Genomic DNA, 18,121 nt, shown 5'->3' on the forward strand with positions numbered 1-18,121 from the left:
ATCTTTCTAAAACCGCTATCTGGTCCTATTCTTAAACTCAGCAAGGATGGACCTCACATTGTTTTAGATGACAAATCAAGCTCTTTCAGTAAAAAAAGTCAAATACAAGAAGCCACATAATGTGTGAATTTTTTTTTTACATGAAATACCCAGAAAAGGCAAAATGATGGAGACAGAAAGTAATGGTTGCCTCTGGTGGAAATGGTGAAGTGGAGACCAAGAGTAAGTGTGCTTAAAGAATCTAATAGGAGTAATGAAAATGTCCTAAAACTGATGTGTGGTGATGCGTGCACAACTTGGTAATTTAAAAATTGAATTATACATTTGGAGAGGGTGAAATATATATGAAAAATTAAAGAATATTCGAGCACCCTATTATACTAACCAGGTACTCCATGATATAGTTCCTAATGGCCTGGCTTGAGCCCCACCTCATCCCCTCCCTCACTCTGTATACCTGACACACTGGCCCTGGTTCAGGTCCTCCAAAGAGTCTCATTCTTCCTCTGGGCTCCCACTTGTACTTTCAAACACCTGCTGTGTTCTTCCTCCCTGCTGCCTGCCCCCAACTGGCTGATATCCATAAGAGCTCACTTTTCTCTGGGATGGATTCCTTTGTCCACCCGGATGAGCTCAGGACCCTGTCCTGTGCCCCCATAGTGCACCTGGACTTGTCTCTCATGCCACTCATTGCGTTTTTCTGTGATTATTTGTTTAATGAGTATCTTCTTTGCCAGTATACAAGCCCACATATAATTTGTCACAATGATATTCCAAGGCACACAGGAGGATTTTAGAAATATTAATTGTGTGGATAAATATAAGAATGAGGTGCAGAGGCCACAGGATCAGGCAGTTCTTCCAAGAGTACATAGATTGATTCAGAACCCAGCATTACTCAACTGAAGGCACATTTTAGTCTCTTCCAGGGATGATGTGAAGAATAGAAGAGGGATATGGGAGGGGATGGCATGGTGGGGAGCATGGTTGGGAGATTACAGGTGTGATGATGGGGGTGGGATGCGGGAACATGAGAGAAAAGCTTGGGATTCATGAGTTCTCATCTGGCTGTGTGATCCTGGATTAGAAACTTAAGCTCCCTGTTCTTCTTCTTTTAACCTATGAAAAGACTTTTATAATTTATACAGTCTCTGTTAGCTCAAATATTTTATAATTTCAGTCATTCTACTAACTAGGGCTTTTCAATATCAGAATCACCTGGGGTGTGTGTTACAAGCACAGACTCCTAAGCCCCACCCAGGCCTCTGGGTCAGTATCTCTGAATGTGGCTAGGGAATCTACATTTTAACATACTCTTGGGTGATTTTTTTTTTTTAATGCAAGTTTGTGAGAGGATGGGAACTGCATCTACCCCATTCACTCATATATCCCAAAACTCCACCCAATGCAGCACAGAGATAGGGTGCTCAATAAGTACTTCTTGATGGGATGGGTGAATAAGTAAATGGTATAGTCACAGAAATGTGGATATCTTGCTTTGATTGAGGCAGAAAGGGAAAAGGGCTTCCACTTTGGGAATGAATTCTCCATTTATAAAATATGGCGGTTGGACTAAGTGACTCACATGACTTCTCCCTGCCTTAGTAATCCACAGGACCATTTGTCTATAATATTGACAGCACCATGGATTGATGCTTTGTTTCCCTTTGCTTTCCTCCTTGACAGGTGAGAAAGCATCAAGGTGAAAATCAACCACAACTCAAAGATTGATTGTGAGTTTTAATAAGAGGGGTGGAGTCAAACAGTTTAGAGGAACGTATAAAAAGGCCTTTTACTTTTTGCTGGAACATGATATGGTTTGTGCATAGCACATACATATTAAAAAATAAAAGCATCACATTTTACAAGCACATGACTGAACAAATTCTGAGTTTTTCTACTTACTTGACCCAAACTTGGGGACAGCTCTGTACTGGGACCCAGCCTGAGGTACTTACTGATTTATAGAAAGTGGAAACCACATGAGGACACAGCTGTCTGAGTGCTGGAATTTCAGTAGTTCAATGAGGTATACAAACATGGTTCTGTGTTGGCTTTTGGCATGATGGACTAGATTCAGGATCTGTTTTGGGTATAATCACTCCCTCCTCCCATTCTGGGAAGAGGAAGCATCAACTCAGATGGAAGCACAGAACTATACCTACTCTTCTGGTCTGTCCCAAGCATTCTGGGAGGTAGCAGAACGAGTGGACATTCCTGGCCCAGTGGAGAGGGGGTGCAGATTTGAGAGACCCACTTCCTAGACAGGAAAGGGGCAAGCCACAGAGAATCTCTCCTCAGTGACATTTGACCCAGAGCCTTTGGGGACAGAAAGTTATAGGAGCTTTCTAGCTTCTGTACATGTGAAAAGCAGCAGAAGGGGATAGACAGGAGAGAGAATATCGCTGTGTCTTAGGGGCCAGTGACCGCTTTTCATAGATACGTTTGCACCAGTGACCATGGCACAAAATGGGCAAGGGCAGTGGACCTACAATGCTGGGAGGAAGGAGAACTACAGCATGTGGACTTTTATACATTCTTCTCCTTTAGGATTCTACAGAATGATAACTTGGAGGCTCTGACATCTAGGACGAGAAAGGGGCCCAGCACCATTATGAGAAGAATTCCAAGCTTCTCAGTATAGGACTAGGTCAGGAGAGAATTTCAGGCCTGGGTTTCTGGCCTGGGAAAATCCTATTATGTCTAAAAAGGAGAGAGGTTTGTAGCCTGGATCAGAGAACAGGAGAAATATTCTCTTTCCTGGGCCATAGAATGGCCCTGGCCAGGGGCTTGGAGTACATGTGCTAGACATGTTGGGACCTGGCGGCAGATGGGGAAGGCTGTGAAGGATAGTGGTGGGGTATTAATTACAATATTATATACCTTCCAAAGGAGGTTCGAAAATGCATGGCAAGTATGAAGGGAAGGGATGTTAGAAGGCAGCAAATGAGGGAGGGAACATAATCAATAGCTTCAATGAGATAGTTGAGGTTTTCTGGTTTCCTCTGAGGTGCACACATTGTCTTGAGGAGAGTGCAGATTCTACAGGAGGTCTGGAGCTCCCCTCTGGTTTCTGAGCTCACCTCTCCCCAGCTGAGGAGTTCACCTCCAAGTATGTGATTATATCTTGCTCTCATTGTTATCGTTTGCTCTTGAAGGAACAAGGCAGCATTTGGCACCCCAAGTTTGCATGGAGCTGCCAGAGAAGGTATAGGATAGGAGGGAAGCCAATGACTACAGAACTCTATAAACCAGGATCATAGCTCAGGATGTGGGGGAGAGAGGACCCAAGTCATTCGTAGTACACGGCAGCAGGAACGTGAGGATCCTTGTGTTCCGCTGCCCATGCAAAGTCTGCTGCAGCCTTTTGGATCCAACAGGGCTGAGAGCTCAGTCCTGGACTCAGTAGACATGGTGATCAGACAGGAGACAATTTTGCACACCTGTGCACAAACACAGGAGCAGGAGAGAAGGGACTGAACAGCCCTTTGCTGATCCTCCTCCGTTCCTGCCTCTTAACCCACTTTTGTGGATGGAGAGAGACTTGTCGTAAGCCTAAGCCACTTACAGGTAAAGAGAAAGCTCTTGGGAGAGCACTCCTCTGGACTGGAGGCATTTAAAGAGTTAACAATGCATCACCACATCCAGGAATATGTTCAGAAGTTTCAACAAATGATACAGCATAGGCCCTGGTACCAGTTAGAATAGATGCCCTGCTGCTAGGAACCGATTCCAGGCATAGGCAATGGGTGTGCTGGTGCTGCTGCATAGTGACTGCATAGCAAGCCTTCCTGGTCCTAGGCATGTCATTGCTTCTCCTTCTCACTCTTAGCATGAAAGTTAGGAGTGAACATTTGGGGGAGCTCCTTGTCAGTGTTTGAGCACTTTTATGAGCCTCTAGAGAGATGCAGGAATCTGAGGCCTTGAGACTCTCTTTAGAAATGTATCCCCTCCCATGCCAAGTTGGCTTAGAGATTTAGGAAGAAAGGAACTAGAGCTTTGGGACCTAAAACTTTTCTCTCCACCAGATCACTGTCTGTCCATCCTCCCAGCCTGCCTGCACTCCCGGCACGTTCTATCGGATCTGATGCATGCCTCAGGTTCTGAGTGAGTCAGTTTCTCATATACCCTGTCAAAGAGATCAGTAAATTACTCTAGACAAGATAATCAGCTTTGTCCTCTGCCTCCAAGCAGAGCTGCACTTCAAATATTCCAAATGGTCAAGATGGACCAACTTTTTCCCCCTTCCACTTGAACAAAGACCCCAACTCCTTCCAGTTTCTTCCAAGGCTTGGTCATGTCCAGTCATGCTCCTGAGCTCTTATTGCCTGTTGAATCTTTGCTCACCTTGGTGTGGCCTTTTCCTCCTCATCCAGCATATGTCCTTCCTGATGTGTGCTGGACAGAGAGATAGCCAGTATGATGTCTCCGTTGGGTGGCCAACTTCCATGTCCAGTTCACAGTCGCTCAGCTCAGGTCTATCTATAGATGGCCTCATCTGCAAATAGAGAGGTATGTCGAAGATGAAGGTATTTGCAGCAGATGAGGGGCTGTCTTGCAGGCAGGGGCCCCTGAGAGTAGCAAAGGGTGTCAGGTCATTTTGTAACACGATGGTTCACGTATAATGCCGAAAATATTTGCACTCTGATATGGCTCTCTCTGGTTTCAGATTTAGGAACATTCCAATGGTTCAGGAATCTGAAGGCTCCAGGCAGACAACATTTATAGTCACTTGGGGGAACCTCTGCTTTAAATACTCTCAAAGGACAGGAGGCAAGACGGCATTGTAGAGCAAGGAGCTGTTATAGCTTGGCTGCTTGATTTCACGGGATTATCACTCTTCTCTTACTGTAGGGGGGCCAGAGGGGGCAAACTCTGGAGGTCATGGTGCCCATTCTACTGCATCCAGGCACCAGTGTGTATGCAAGATGAGGACGACCAAGAAGGAAGTGAGAGTATCAGATGAGGACTTGGGTGAGTTTCCCGGACGTAGCTGGAGAGGAATTATCATCTGCGGTCCAAAGCCTCTCTACTTCCTTCATGCCCTACTTTGCACCCCCTCACCTCTCGCCAAAGAAGTTGCCATTATTAGGATCCTTGTCATCTGAGGTTAAAATAAGACCTAGTTCAAAAGGAGGAAAAGTTATGGGCAGGGAGCCAGGCCCCAGCTTGTTCTTGGAGCCACAGGCGGCACTGAATCCTCCAGGCAGAATGGCACTTCATAGAACATCCAGTCCCTTCCGCTGCTTCCAGCAGGCCTTCCCCAACTGCCTGAGGCACTGCTCTACCCCATTTCTTCAAGAAGAGGATCCCTTCTTTCCCAGCTCCCCTGTCAGGGCAGCCCAGTGTCCCCAGAGCTCTCACAGGCAGGAAGTTTGGAGCCTGCCCACTTTCTTTCTGGTTTGCAGATAAACCATACTCCCTTCCACTCTGCCCTCTATGCTTAGGGGACAGCTGCTCCCCACTGCCTGTGCATCCCATGCATGCACTCAAGTGGCCTCTGGATGGAAAGATGATTGGAAAGAGGCAGAACAGGAGTACATATCAATCCAGCTGGATTGACAAGTGACATTCTTGCAGGCAGATTCCTGCTGCCATGATACTGGGGGAGAGAAACCTGATGCTCTGTAATGCCTTTGCTCAGACCACCTACACAAAGATGTATGGATATACCTCAACACACACACACACACACACACACACTGCCACCCTGGCATTTCCCTGTGCACATGGTCATATGCCACATGTACCTTCTTTCCTCAGTTGAGGTCAGAGCAAGTATCCATTGCCATTCTAGGATAGTGGTTGCAACCGTTCACTTGGATTGGTTACATACCATAGGGTCCGGTGTGCCTTCTCCCCAAGCACAGGAGAAGCCCAACTCAGGAGTCATGGCGGGGATGGGGTGGCGGTAAGGGGAATTGTTCATTTGTGCAAAATTCCAATACAAAAGATGTTGTTTTCAATCTGCAAGCCTCCTTTCAGGGTCCTTATATCCTGGGAAGGAAGTGAGTGACAGTCATGATTGGGGACACCTTGCTGCCCCGCTTTACCCGTCCATATTTGCTCAGTGCGATGTAGGTCCCTCTGTACAGGTCTGACTCATAGGCATTGTAATTGTTGGGCAGGAGGGTTTCTCTGAACTTGCATTCCTCTTGGAAGCTGGGCTGCCAAAGAAATGGGCAAACAGAGGCTCAATTATAAATGAGGTGTAGCAGGCCCCCTCCTGGATGCGCCTCCCCTCCCCTTTGTAAGACAACCAACAGGGAATCTGAGCCATCCTAGGTGAATGGAAACATGGAAGATCAGAAAGGAAGAGACTTCTGAACTCTGTTGGACCTCTCTCACGTTCCCTCCATTAGGATGAGAAAATCAAGGTCCAGGGACAGATAGATTGTTTGTGTAATATGGAGTGGGTTTCTTGACTTTTAGTTCAGGGCTCTCTCCTCTAAGCACCTAGCTGATAATTTATTCCATTCAGAGAAAGGACCAGAGAAGGATGCAATAGGCTGTTTTCTCAAGTCCACTGAGAGAGGTTGTCTAATGGAGTAGGTTGGGGGCCTGGGTTCCACTCTGTGGCTTCTCTGCTTCCTGGTTGTATGACGTTGGGCAGGCTCTTCCCTCTCAGCCTTTGTTCCCTTTTCTGCAAGCTGTGGGCTGGGTTGTTGGTGAGGTGTGGTTAGCAGAGGTTGGGAGACAGATGACTCCCCATGTCCTTTCCAACGCTATCTGTTGACTATGTTAACCCTTTCTTCTTTCCACTGATTTCCCCTCACTCTGTCTTTCCCAGTTGATGCCCCAGGTTTGCAAACCCTTAAAGAGGTTCATTCCTGGTTTTGACTTTGAGCCCAAAAGATGCCTGATGCCTTCTAGACATTCAGAGCTCTCCAGGGAAGTTTGGGAACAGAAATGATAAGGAGCAGCCATTTTTATGAGGAAGAGAACCTGGTTCCCTTTGTGGCAGGTGGTGCCGTGGAGTCTGGGGCTAGTGATAAATCAGCCTCTGCAGTGCTAATTTGGTAGAGAAGCGCGTGTGGACCATCTGTTCAGAAAATGAATGCTGAACTTCCTGTCACACATCAACAAGTTCATTCCTGCTATATCACCCACGTCCTCCTTTATTCCTAGAAAAGAGGGCCCTTCCTCCCTCAGCCTGCAGGGCCACTGCTGAGGGAAGCTGGGGAGGTTTCTGTGCTTAGGACAGGGAATGGTTCTGTGGGGTCTAGAGGAAGAGGGATCAAGGTGAAAACCAGGAGATAGGGGATCCAGCCTCAAAAGAAATACAGAATGAAACAAAAAGAGAGAGGTGGGATGTGCTTTCTGACTCCTTCCTGCTGACTGAGGCCATCAGCTATAAAAAGCCCACTCAATGGCTGGATGGTTGTGCCAGAGGTGTCGTCTGACCATCTCTGAAGGAATCGTTCTCTGAGCACCCTGGGCTGGTTGAAGGCGGAGGAAGGACCAGAGCCTCTTCCTGTTATGAGCAGAGGGTGATGAGCTAGCTCACTGGGCCCCCAGATTCTTACAGCTCTTTGGGTGTACTGCTCAGACAGCATGGACAAGAGTATGTGATTCCCCAGGGCCAGCATCTTCTTTCCCAATAGATTCCAAGTTGCCCAAGACAAGGATTGTGTCTTGTCAGGTACGTGATGCTGAATGGATGATTATTTCACAGAGGCAGCAGAGGGACAGGTGGATACTCCCTACATGATTGGCTCTTCAGGACAGCATGAGAGTGAGAAAGGGGGCAGTGCAGTGTGAGGGGGAAACAGCATACTCCCTTCCTTTTGCCCCCTCCTCCTTTCCCCACTCAAGCCCCCCAATGTTTATTGTTTACAAGGCACTTCCGCATGTGTTAATTTAGCTGAGATGAATGTGAAAGCTTTAGACTGGCATGCCAGCTGGCTTCCCAGTACCACACTAGGGAGCTTGGGTTTTCACAAGCTACCTTTGTTATGAATGCTCAGTAAGCATTTGTGGAAGGAATATGCCAAAGGTAGAGGGAATAAACTAATCAAAGTAGGTATGGAGCATATTTGTGCACTAGCTGTGAGGTTACACTGATGATTATTCACCTCTTACTTAGTAGCTATATGAACCTGGGCAAGTGATTTAACCTCCCTCATCTCGAGTTAACCTCCATTCCCTTATCTGTAAAATGGGGCAGTAAGAATTTTGATGTCATAGAATTGGAGTTAGCATTAATTGAAATAATGTACAGAAAATTATTGGTATAGGGATACCTGGCTAGCTCTGTGGTTGATCATCTGCCTTCAGCTCAGGTCATGATCCCGGGGTCCTGGAATGGAGTCCTACATCAGTCTCCCTGCGGGGAGCCTGATTCTCCTTCTGTCTATGTCTCTACCTCTCTCTGTGTGTCTCTCATGAATAGATAAATAAGACATTAAAAAAAAGAAAGTCATTGGTATAACACTTGGCACATAGTAAAGTAAAAAATATTGTTATTACTATAATTCTTCTCTATCATGAACTAATTTGCATTAAAAGCCCTAAAAAACTTTGTCTTACCCCGAATCACCATTCCTGCAAAACCTGCTATGGGTTATTGGACATTTTTGCTTTTAAGCTCTGCAGTTATTGACTGAATGACTCAGAGACCATGAACTTGTATGAGAAGACCACAGAATTAGGATATACAGAAGCTGCACTGCTCTTCGGAGCCTCTCTGGACCGTGGTTTCTTTACCTGTGCATGGGGTGTAGAGTAAGCCACAGAAGCTAAGATTGTTGATGATCAAAGCTCTGGAGCAACATCACTAGGAGCAAGGCACTCAGGATTGATTGCAAATTACTAAGGAATAAAACTACACTGATTAAAAGTCTGGTGCAGGGGTGACTGGGTGGCTCAGTCGGTTAAGCTTTGCACTCTTGATTTTAGTTCAGGTCATGATGTCAGGGTCCTGGGACTGAGCTCCACATGGGGCTCTGTGCTGACCATGGAGCCTGCTTGGGATATTCTCTCTTTCCTCCCTCTGTCACCACCACCCCCACTCTTACCCCAGCCCCTCTGTGCACACTTGCATGTGCATGTGCGCGCTCACTCACTCTCTCTCTCTCAAAAAAAAAAAAAAAAAGAATCTGGTGCAGATTGATGAACAAAATATAGACTCCAGAAATTGATCCAAATATAGCAATATAAAATAAAAATGGACCTGAAATTCATATAAAATAAAAGTAGCATTTCAAATCACTGGAGAGAACATGGTGTTAGAACAACTGGATAACATCTAATAATAATAATAATAAAAATAATAATAGTAATAAAGTTTGATTTCTTATTTCACTCCTTATATTAAAGAAAATTCTATAAGTAGCAAAGGTTTTATTTATTTATTTATTTATTTATTTATAAGATTTTGTTTATTTATTTGACAGATAGAACATATGTAGGGGGAACAGCAGAGGGAGAGGAAGAAGCAGGTGCCCCACCCAGCAGGGACCCTGATGTGGGGCTTGTTCCCAGGACTCTGGGATCATGACCTGAGCCAAAGGTAGAAGCTTAACTGACTGAGCCACCCAGGGGCCCTTATAAGTAGCAAAGATCTAAATGCAAAAAAGAGAACCTTAAGAGTCCAGAAAAAAATTTGATTTAAGTAATCTTGAGTCAGGAAGCCCTTTTTGATGAGGACACAAAAAACTATATACCATAAAAAAGTGAAACCAAATAAATTTGAGTCTGGTAAAAGTTGCCTTAAGCAAAACAAAAATATAAATAGCAAATTCAGTTAAAAAATAGTTGCAGTACTGGGGCACCTGGGTGGCTCAGTTGGTTGAGTGTCCAGCTCTTGATCTCAGGGTCATGAGTGCAAGCCCCATGTTGGGCTCCATGCTGGGTGTGGAGCCTACTTAAAAAACAAACAAACGAACAAATAAATAAGTAAAATAAAAAATAGTTGCAATGTATATGTGTTGGAGAGTATATTTTGTTACCATACCTTAACTGAGAAATGGACTGTTTATGAATAGACCATTCACAGAAAAGAAAATACAATTAACATTTGAACATAAGAAAATATACCTAATAAGAGAAATCTAAGTCATAATGATGAGGTAACATTTTTAATTGTTTAAGAGAAATCAGATGTTTGAAAATATTCTTTTTTTCTTCCTTCCTTCCTTTCTCTCTCTCTTTTTTTCTTTTTTAGAGAGAGAGAAAGAAGGTGTGAGCAGGGTGAAGGGGGGCAGAGAGAGAGAGAGAGAGAGAGAGAATGCCAAGCAGTCTCTGCACTGAGCACAGAGCCTCACTCAGGGCTCCATCTCATGACCCTGAGATCATGACCCAAGCCGAACTCAGTAGTCTTGACACTTAACCCATTGAACCACCCAGGTGCCCCTTGATAATACTCTTTCATTGGTGAGGGCATGAAGACTAGGAATTCTCATGTAACATCTGTGGGTGCAAATATTGTTATAACCTCTATAAAGAGCAATTTGCCAGTATCTAATAGAATAAAAAAGGAATATAACTTTGACTAATAATTCTGCTTCCAGGAAGTTATCTTACCGTCAAGCTCCTACACATGTACAAGAGTTACTCCCTGCAACATTATTTATAATAGTAAAAGACCAAAAACAACAAAGCATCTATTAGGAGGGAAGTAGTTCATTCCATTCTGGCAAATCCACACAATTGAATACTCATGAAAAAATATGTAACCGCTCTGCGCACTGACTTGAAGTGGTCTCAAAGACATACCATTAAGTGAAGAGGCAAGGTTCAAAACAGTGTGTAGTATGCTCTCATATGTGTGACTTTATAAAATAACAGTGAGGGAACACCCCCAGGGGCACAGGTTCTTCTTGGAGCAGCACATAAGGAGCTGGTCCAGTGTCTTTCTCTGGGGAGGTACTAAAGGCTTCAAGATGGCAGTGTGAAGGGGGACCAGATTTCCATGGCATATTCTTTTGCACTGCCCACCCCCCTCCCCATGTTCATGTATTATCTAGTCATGTGAGTAGATTATTGAAAGGAATTCAGGATACGAGATGGGCCAGGAAAGGAAGTGAGAAAACATTTGTATCCAAAACCAGTGGTCCCCCCTTCTCCTGTTCAGGCCCTGCCACCCACCACTTGCCCCTCTGTTCTAACTTATACATCCCTGGAGAGTAACCCAGCGTCAGCATCCAGGAGGATGCCCTTCTGAGGTGGATGATGCTTACAGAGAGGTTTCGATGTGGTTTGTAAACTGTCGAGGGAAATGAAACCCTGGTGCTAGGGGGTGGGGGACGAGGGGGGTGGAGGGCAGGGGAAGGGAGACTCTTGAGTGCATCTGCCCATATCCACCATTTTAGGATGTGTCCAGTTTAAGAACCCAGGCTTTCCCAGCATCTGGGGCTCCTGAAACATTGTTTAACTGTGCATGACGGTGGTTGTGTGCACTGTGCTCATCCCATCTCTGCTCATTCCGTTTCGATTACTCAAATTCCCTCTCCATTAAGAAATGTTTTCCTACTTTTGTTTCTTTCCATTTGATTCTTTTTTTCTAGCCTCGCTCACATTCCTGGCTTCCTCAGAATGGTGTACAAGAGTGAAACAAGAGAACTTTGCTTTCAGAGGAAGTTTGCTTTCAGAGCCCCCTCTTTCTCCTGAGGATCCCTTTCTTGCGCCCCTCTGCCCTGTTCTTGGGGTGCAGGTGGCAGGAGGTCAAGACCCTTTCTCTGAACTCTTTGAAGTAGCCGAAGCTTCAGGCCAGTGGGATTTTCCTGCTGCCCAGACTGATGCCCAAAGTGGTATCCAGCCCCAGCCCCTTAATCCATGTCCACCGCATCCTGAGCCCGGTTCTCATGGCCCGGGAGTGCTGGCTGCTTGGCTCTGGTGAGAAAAGCACTCGTGCCAAGTGAATGCCGTGTTAATAAAAGCAGCTACCATATATTATTACTTGAACAAATGAAAATAATTCCACTGGATCATATTTCCTGGGCCTGCCGGGCCTCAGGCCCCAGCGTGACAACGTCTTAAATTCCATGTTGGTCTAATCAGACTTACGTGGAACCAAACTCCAAAGCGATCAGCTCTTACATGGAGAAGGGCATTTTGGAGAGGGGTTTGTTTTGCAGAGGGCTGTTTCAGCATGTGACCTCTGCCAAGAAATGCCCCTTATGCTAGTCTAGGGTAGATGAGACATCCATCCTCTTGTCTCCAGGCAGAGGTAAGTCACCTGGGCTGGTGGAGGTAGATGCTTGTTGTTAAAGTTCTTCCTCCCAGGGCTGCCCTTGGCCACTTGCCCCATTATTCCTGGTTTATGAGTGTGCATGGGAAGAGCAGGGATAGGAGGTATTTGAGGAGTGGGGTAAGGGGGGGGAAGCACTTTTTCCTAAGACCCTTCCTTCTGCAGCCCCTGACGACTTCTTTTTTCTGTCCTTAGCTGAAATGGAGAAATAAGATCTCCCAGCTCTGGAGAGGTCTATATATTGCAACTCCCTTTCCTAACACACAATTGCATTGTCAAATTAGAAGTGTTTGAAAGGTTTTCTTTCTTTCTTTCTTTCTTTCTTTCTTTCTTTCTTTCTTTCTTTCTTTCTTTTTTCTTTTTTTATTGAAGTTTGATTTGCCAACATATAGTATAACACCCAGTGCTCATCCCTTCAAGTGCTGAAAAGGGCTTCAGCAGGCATATCATTCTTCTCACTCCTGTGTAGCTCTCTGAGCAGGCAGGCCGTGTGTGTCGGGGAGGGCTGTCTGCAGGGCTCTCAGGTCCCACCCCCCAGTATTTCCCCTCTGTGCTAATACATCCTATCAGAAATCTGTTCTTTGAGCTTTGCTGCTGAGTGTGGGCAGGGCTTGGTCCTCACCCTCCCAAAATAATGCCCGAGAGAATAATCAAAGGTCTTGATGAATGAAACAAATACTGTGTTTTGCACGTTGTCATGCTACTATTGATTAAAAGGATGTAGACACAGTTAAAATTAGTAAAACTAAAATTGCTTAAAAGCATAAGTGAATTCCTACTAGCTTCTTGTCAGTATACATTTTTTTCTGGGCCAAAGGATTCTCATGGAACATTGGCAGGTGGAGATCTTTGATAATTTTCAATTTTATTTTTAAAAGGATGAAGGAGAGTGGAATTCACTGATTTCTGCCTCTGTCGATATTGAGAGAACAGAGATACAGCCTGAAAGAAGGTCAATGATTTTGCTACAAATGGGAGAGTGGTGGAGGGTAGATGGGGCGGGAGCTAGAACTCGGGTCCCAGTCTGTACACCAGATGCACTGCTGCCATGGGATTTCTGCGCCTTACCTGCAGAGCCCTGAGGCAGCTCTGCATACAGCTATGATAATGCAAACTTAAAGACCTAGTGTCCCATCTGTAAAGGGAGGATAAAGATCACACGCACCTCCTGGGGATGCTGGGGCATAATGTTTGGAAAACACTCTGCAGGGTGCCCGACAAAGTAGGTGCTCAATATGGGTGGCTATTTATATTGTCTAAGCCGGGCAGAGGTACCCTGTCATGAGGCTCTGCACCCCTCTTTCCTAGAGGTGACACATGTAAGAGGCCACTCTTCCTAGGTGAGTGTTCTGGGATCTTATTCCCTGACCCCGAGCTGTCCCCTGTCCCTAGCCCCAGCATGGGTCCCCTCCCTCCATGAGAAATCCCTTTTAGTTGCAGGCAGTAGCAGCTGAGCCCTGGGAGATGAGGCAGCTCTAGGGGCTTAAGGGAAATAGTGTGAATGAAATCATCACCCAGCAGGAGTCTTCCTGGCTCCGGGGATCAGTTGGCAATTGTTTTTTTAGACTGTGATAACAGGCCCCAGAGGGGTAGCAGGAGGGGGCAGAGGTGGTTCAGCAGCATCTGATGCACAGCCACACAAAGCATCAGTTGCCCAAGCTTGGGGCACAGTTTGGCCAGACTCCCTCATCCAGCCCCACTCTCTGTACCCTGGCCCTGGGCTCCAGAGAGGACAATCTCCCACCTCAGAGAAGGTGCTCCTGGGCCTGATGCTGCCGGGGTATGGGACCAGGTGGGCAGAGAGTGCAGAGTGTACAGATCTTTCCTCAGGACAGCCCCGCTTTTCTCTGGACTTGCTCACTTAGTGAACCTTCCAGCTCATGGGCCCACTTGACACCCCCCCCCCCACCGAAGTCATGTGCCCTGGGGGCAGGGCGGAGGTGTCTCTGACTTCAGGAGTCAGCCCACAATTCAGAGTGGCTCCTTCCCTTTAACTACTCAATGCTTTACCACTTTGCCTGCTTTCTTGTCATTCTTTTCTTTCTTTCTTTCTTTCTTTCTTTCTTTCTTTCTTTCTTTCTTTCTTTCTTTTTCTTTTTTTCTTTTCTTCTTTCTTTCTTTTTCAACATGGAGCTTGAACTCATGACCCTAAGATCAAGACCTGAGCTGAGATCAAGAGTCAGATGGTAAACTAACTAAGCCTCTCGGGGAATCCCTGCAGTGCTTTCTCTGCTTGATGAAAGCTCTGATTTTGGAATCTCATATAGGTTTTCTTACCAGGGACACACATTTCAAGTGGGAAGTGGATAATTGTTCCTACATATATGCCCTCTCTCTGCCTCAGAGTTGAGCATCCTTCTGGGTAAGGAGAAAGAAACAGGTTTTCTGTTGTCTGGGCTTCCTTCCAGGAGATCTACCTCCTAAATAGTCCCTTGCAGACAGTGCCACAGCCAACACCACCCATTCCTGGATCTCCAATCAGGAGGACCCCAGGTACAGCGCAGACTGGCGAGAAGGGGCTTTTGGGGATGACTCATGCCATGGAAGGGGCCCTGCTGCACCCAAATCTAGGTTGGTCCCAGGCAACCTCCTGTCTTCTCCATCACCTTTGTGCAGAGTGGTCTGAGAAAAAGGGTGTCTGGGAATTCCAAGCCTCATGCTGGGTTTCAACTGCCCAGCCCTCCAAAGTCCATGTTGCTTGGTGGTCCCCAAGCCTGCCCATGTCTCAGAAATACCATAGAAGCTTCAAAAATAATAAACAAACCAATTATCGGGCCCCCATCCCAGCCCTGCTGAGTAAGCATCTTTAATGGAGGTCCCTGAAATCAGTACTTTGAACAAGTTACCAAAATGATATGGATGCAGAAGTTCCTCTTTCATGTCTTGCCTTTAGGAAAGAGGGGTGCAGAGCCTCATGGAGGGTACCTCTGCCCGGCTCAGACAATATAAATAGCCACCCATATTGAGTACCTACTGTTTGTTGGGCACCCTGCAGAATGCTTCTCGAGCATTATGCCCCAGTACCCTCAGGAGGTGTGTGTGATCTTTATCCTCCCTTTACAGATGGGATACTGGGTCTTTAAGTTTGTACTATCACAGCTGTATGCAGAGCTGCCTCAAGGCTCTGCAGGTAATGTGCAGAAATCCCATGGCAGCAGTGCATCTGGTGTTCAGACTGGGACCCAAGTTCTGGTTCCTGGCACCATCTATTCTCCAGCTATTTCCTCTTCAGATGCCCACTTTTAACCCATGCTTTGTCTCCATGCAAACCAACCCAGATTTAGTGTCAGCACTAAAGATTACAGGGAAGAAGCTATCTGAGTACCCCCTTTGGGTATGTAGCAGACCCCTCGGCCTCCCGGAACCTGGCACCAATCCTAGATCTCTCCTCATTTCCCGATGCTCAGTCTGTGTCCAAGGAGAAGTAGAACAGCACTCCACACCCTTCCCATAAATAACTCTGGTATTCCTTAATAATTGTTCAGAGGTCTACCTTTTTAGCCTTCTTATTTCTGTCAAAAGAACTCCCAGTTTCTTCAACTTCATAGGGATGTTTTCCCTGTCCCTATCTTGGAATAAGCTGAATCATAGGAGGAGAGCCCCAGGACTACTGGGTGTCAAAGAGAACAGAGATTTTGGTAAATATGCTTAGGGGTTGGTTGCGTTTACAAAAGGGTTTGAATTTGCCCTCCCCTGGGTGATCTGTGTGGGGGAGGGAGCTGGAGGTGAGGTGCCAGCCCAGAGCGTGGAATAGGAGGACGCTTCTCCAGCCTATGGGAGCAGAGGTCAGAAGACTTAAAATCTTAAAGTAAAATTTCAATACAGTGAAGGTGGGGAAGAGAGTCTCCATCTCTCCTCTTCCTGCACTCTAGGTGGGAAGGTACCTCTCTGAGGTGGGTCATGGGACAGAGCACCGCAGGCTGAGAGACAGGCTGGCTCCGCTGGGCCTCTCCAGTTCAGGGGATCAAACCTGACCATAAGCCCAGATGACAGCTTCATGTCAGGGTGCAGGTCTCCTTCAGAACCAGTAGCCTCCTGAGCTCTGATTCCCATTTAATGACAAAGGATGGAAAGGTCAGGAAAAGCATGGTGCAGAGCAGAAGCCAATCAACTGTGAAGCAAACCAAGCATGAGCTGCCAGGGCTGTCACTGTGATGGACCCTTCCTTCTTATTCTAGACTGATATTCACTTCTCTACTCAAGCTTTTGTAGTATTTTTTCCAACTGTGCAAGCTGCAGCCCTCATACGACCTGGAGATCCCCCAGCCCAATGGACTCACCGTTGTGTATAATCTGCCTTTACTGTTCATGGCAACGAAGAGGGCACTTTTCACTCCAAAGAGACTCACCACACCCCGCTCCACTGTGGAAATCTCCAGCAGGCCTGACAAAGAAAGCAGGGGGCATTACCCAGGGCTTATGCAGAGCAGAGTGGGATGTTGATCTAGAGGCAATGCCACAAGGGCATCTAAGTCTGTCCTCTGCTCCTAGAAAGCCAGACCCTTATCACCTCTATGCCTGATCTCACTTTGGACTCGGCACGTCCTGTCACTATACTGTCAAAGGTCCAGTTCCGCAAGGAGGGTTCTGACATCAGAGCCAGGGCTTGCAGCATATCTACAGAAGATTAGCTTTCACTGACTTAATCACATGAGGTCCTTGCCTGGAGTAGAAAAAGGAATGCCGATTGTTTTTTTTAATAAAGGAGATACTCTACATGTTTCAACAAATCTCAGCTCCTCTGAACTTGCAAACACTGCAGCCGCATGGAAGCTGATGGCTTGCCTGGATCATGCAGCCCCCATCCTCTCTTGGGTGGGAGTCTATCTATGCAGCAACCCATCAACTTGTAGGACGAGGAAGCTGGGGAGGTTGGAATAAAAAAGAAAGATGTGCTTCAGCAGGGAAATTTTGCAGATACTTGCCTTTTCTTCTCAAAGAGGGAAGCTAAGTAAAAATCAGCCTGGGTTTAATCTGGTCCTGCTGCCCTCATTTACTCTCACCACCCTTGCCTTATGGCTTCCCGGCTGATGGTTCCCTGTGGCCTTACACAGTCACAGGTGTGTGTAATGCTAAAGTAATTGGTGCCACTGGGGCTCCAAGGGGTGATGGCAAAGGACACCAGAATGCTTGGACCTCAGCATATTAAGCCTGCAACTAGGCAGGGTCCCAGTGAGTCTGGGAGAGGTGACTATGTTTATGAGCATCCAAGTAGGGAATCACGGTTCTCTCCCCATTATAATAGGAGCCCATGCACCAGAGCAAGTCCCCATCATCTTTTAGTCTTGCTTGAGCCCAAGCCCCCAGCTTCCCAACTGGCTGCAGCTGGCACTCACTGTAGGGGTTCTCCTCGTGGGTCCCGCTGATCCGGCCGTCGGGGGGCACCTGGAGGTGAAAGCCGATGCCCACGTTGCAGTAGAGCCTCCTCTGCCGCTTGATCCCCACCAAATAGCCACTCTCCCAATTCACCCCGGCAATCTCTCCAGCTAGCCCGGCTCGAGACCTTGACAGCAGAGTGCCCCAGCCCCTGGAGTCCAGCAGTGTGCTGTTGGCGTGGGTACCTGCAGGCAAGGGCACCACCATGCCCACTAGGACGCCTAGGAAGACGAGAGCCCACAGTGTGCCCTGAAGGCGTCCTGCTCCCCGGGACATAGTGATGAACAGCCTCTGTCCCAGGGCCATCCACCTTGCCTCTCAGGCACGTGGTCAGAATTAATGGCCCTAAAAATACCGCCCTTCTTGTTTTTCTCCCCTCAGCATGGCGGCAGGGGCTTATTTTTGGAAGGCAGATGAAGGCTGCTGACATGAAACCAAAGCCTGCTTTGGGCACTCGGGTCGGGAGCAGAGGGACCCAGGCTGAGCCGCGGCTGGTAGGGACCATGGCTTGGGGACGGTTTCTAGCTCGCCCGCTTGCTCCGTCCCAAGTTGATT

The 18,121-nt window shown here is 46.9% G+C and overlaps 1 protein-coding gene across 3 annotated transcripts; it reads right to left on the reverse strand.

Annotated features, from left to right (window-relative positions):
- Nucleotides 1-4,319: 4,319 nt before the first annotated feature.
- FGF6 (fibroblast growth factor 6) lies at nt 4,320-17,872 on the reverse strand. 3 transcript variants are annotated; one of them, XM_055315581.1, is made up of 4 exons: nt 17,527-17,850; nt 16,471-16,574; nt 6,054-6,167; nt 4,320-4,498 (listed from the first exon to the last, which is right to left on the reverse strand). In XM_055315581.1, exons 1-4 carry the CDS (start codon nt 17,840-17,842, stop codon nt 4,322-4,324), a joined length of 711 nt encoding a protein of 236 aa, XP_055171556.1. In that variant the 5' UTR covers nt 17,843-17,850; the 3' UTR covers nt 4,320-4,321. The 3 variants fall into 3 exon arrangements, with proteins under 3 accessions (XP_055171556.1, XP_055171558.1, XP_055171557.1); XM_055315583.1 differs by lacking the exon at nt 6,054-6,167; XM_055315582.1 differs by lacking the exon at nt 4,320-4,498 and having other exon boundaries at nt 5,974-6,167; nt 17,527-17,872.
- Between the last annotated feature and the right edge of the window lie 249 nt (nt 17,873-18,121).

This window comes from Nyctereutes procyonoides, unplaced genomic scaffold, assembly GCF_905146905.1.
Source record: "Nyctereutes procyonoides isolate TBG_1078 unplaced genomic scaffold, NYPRO_anot_genome, whole genome shotgun sequence".
NCBI classification, from domain to species: domain Eukaryota; kingdom Metazoa; phylum Chordata; class Mammalia; order Carnivora; family Canidae; genus Nyctereutes; species Nyctereutes procyonoides.

Coding starts and splice junctions, on each gene's coding strand:
- FGF6 (XM_055315581.1), bottom strand. CDS start 17,842: ATGTCCCGGGGAGCAGGACGCCTTCAGGGCACACTGTGGGCTCTCGTC. Junction 16,575..17,526: donor CCACGAGGAGAACCCCTACA/GTGAGTGCCAGC, acceptor TTTCTTTGTCAG/GCCTGCTGGAGATTTCCACA. Junction 4,499..6,053: donor CACTGAGCAAATATGGACGG/GTAAAGCGGGGC, acceptor CTCTATTTGCAG/ATGAGGCCATCTATAGATAG.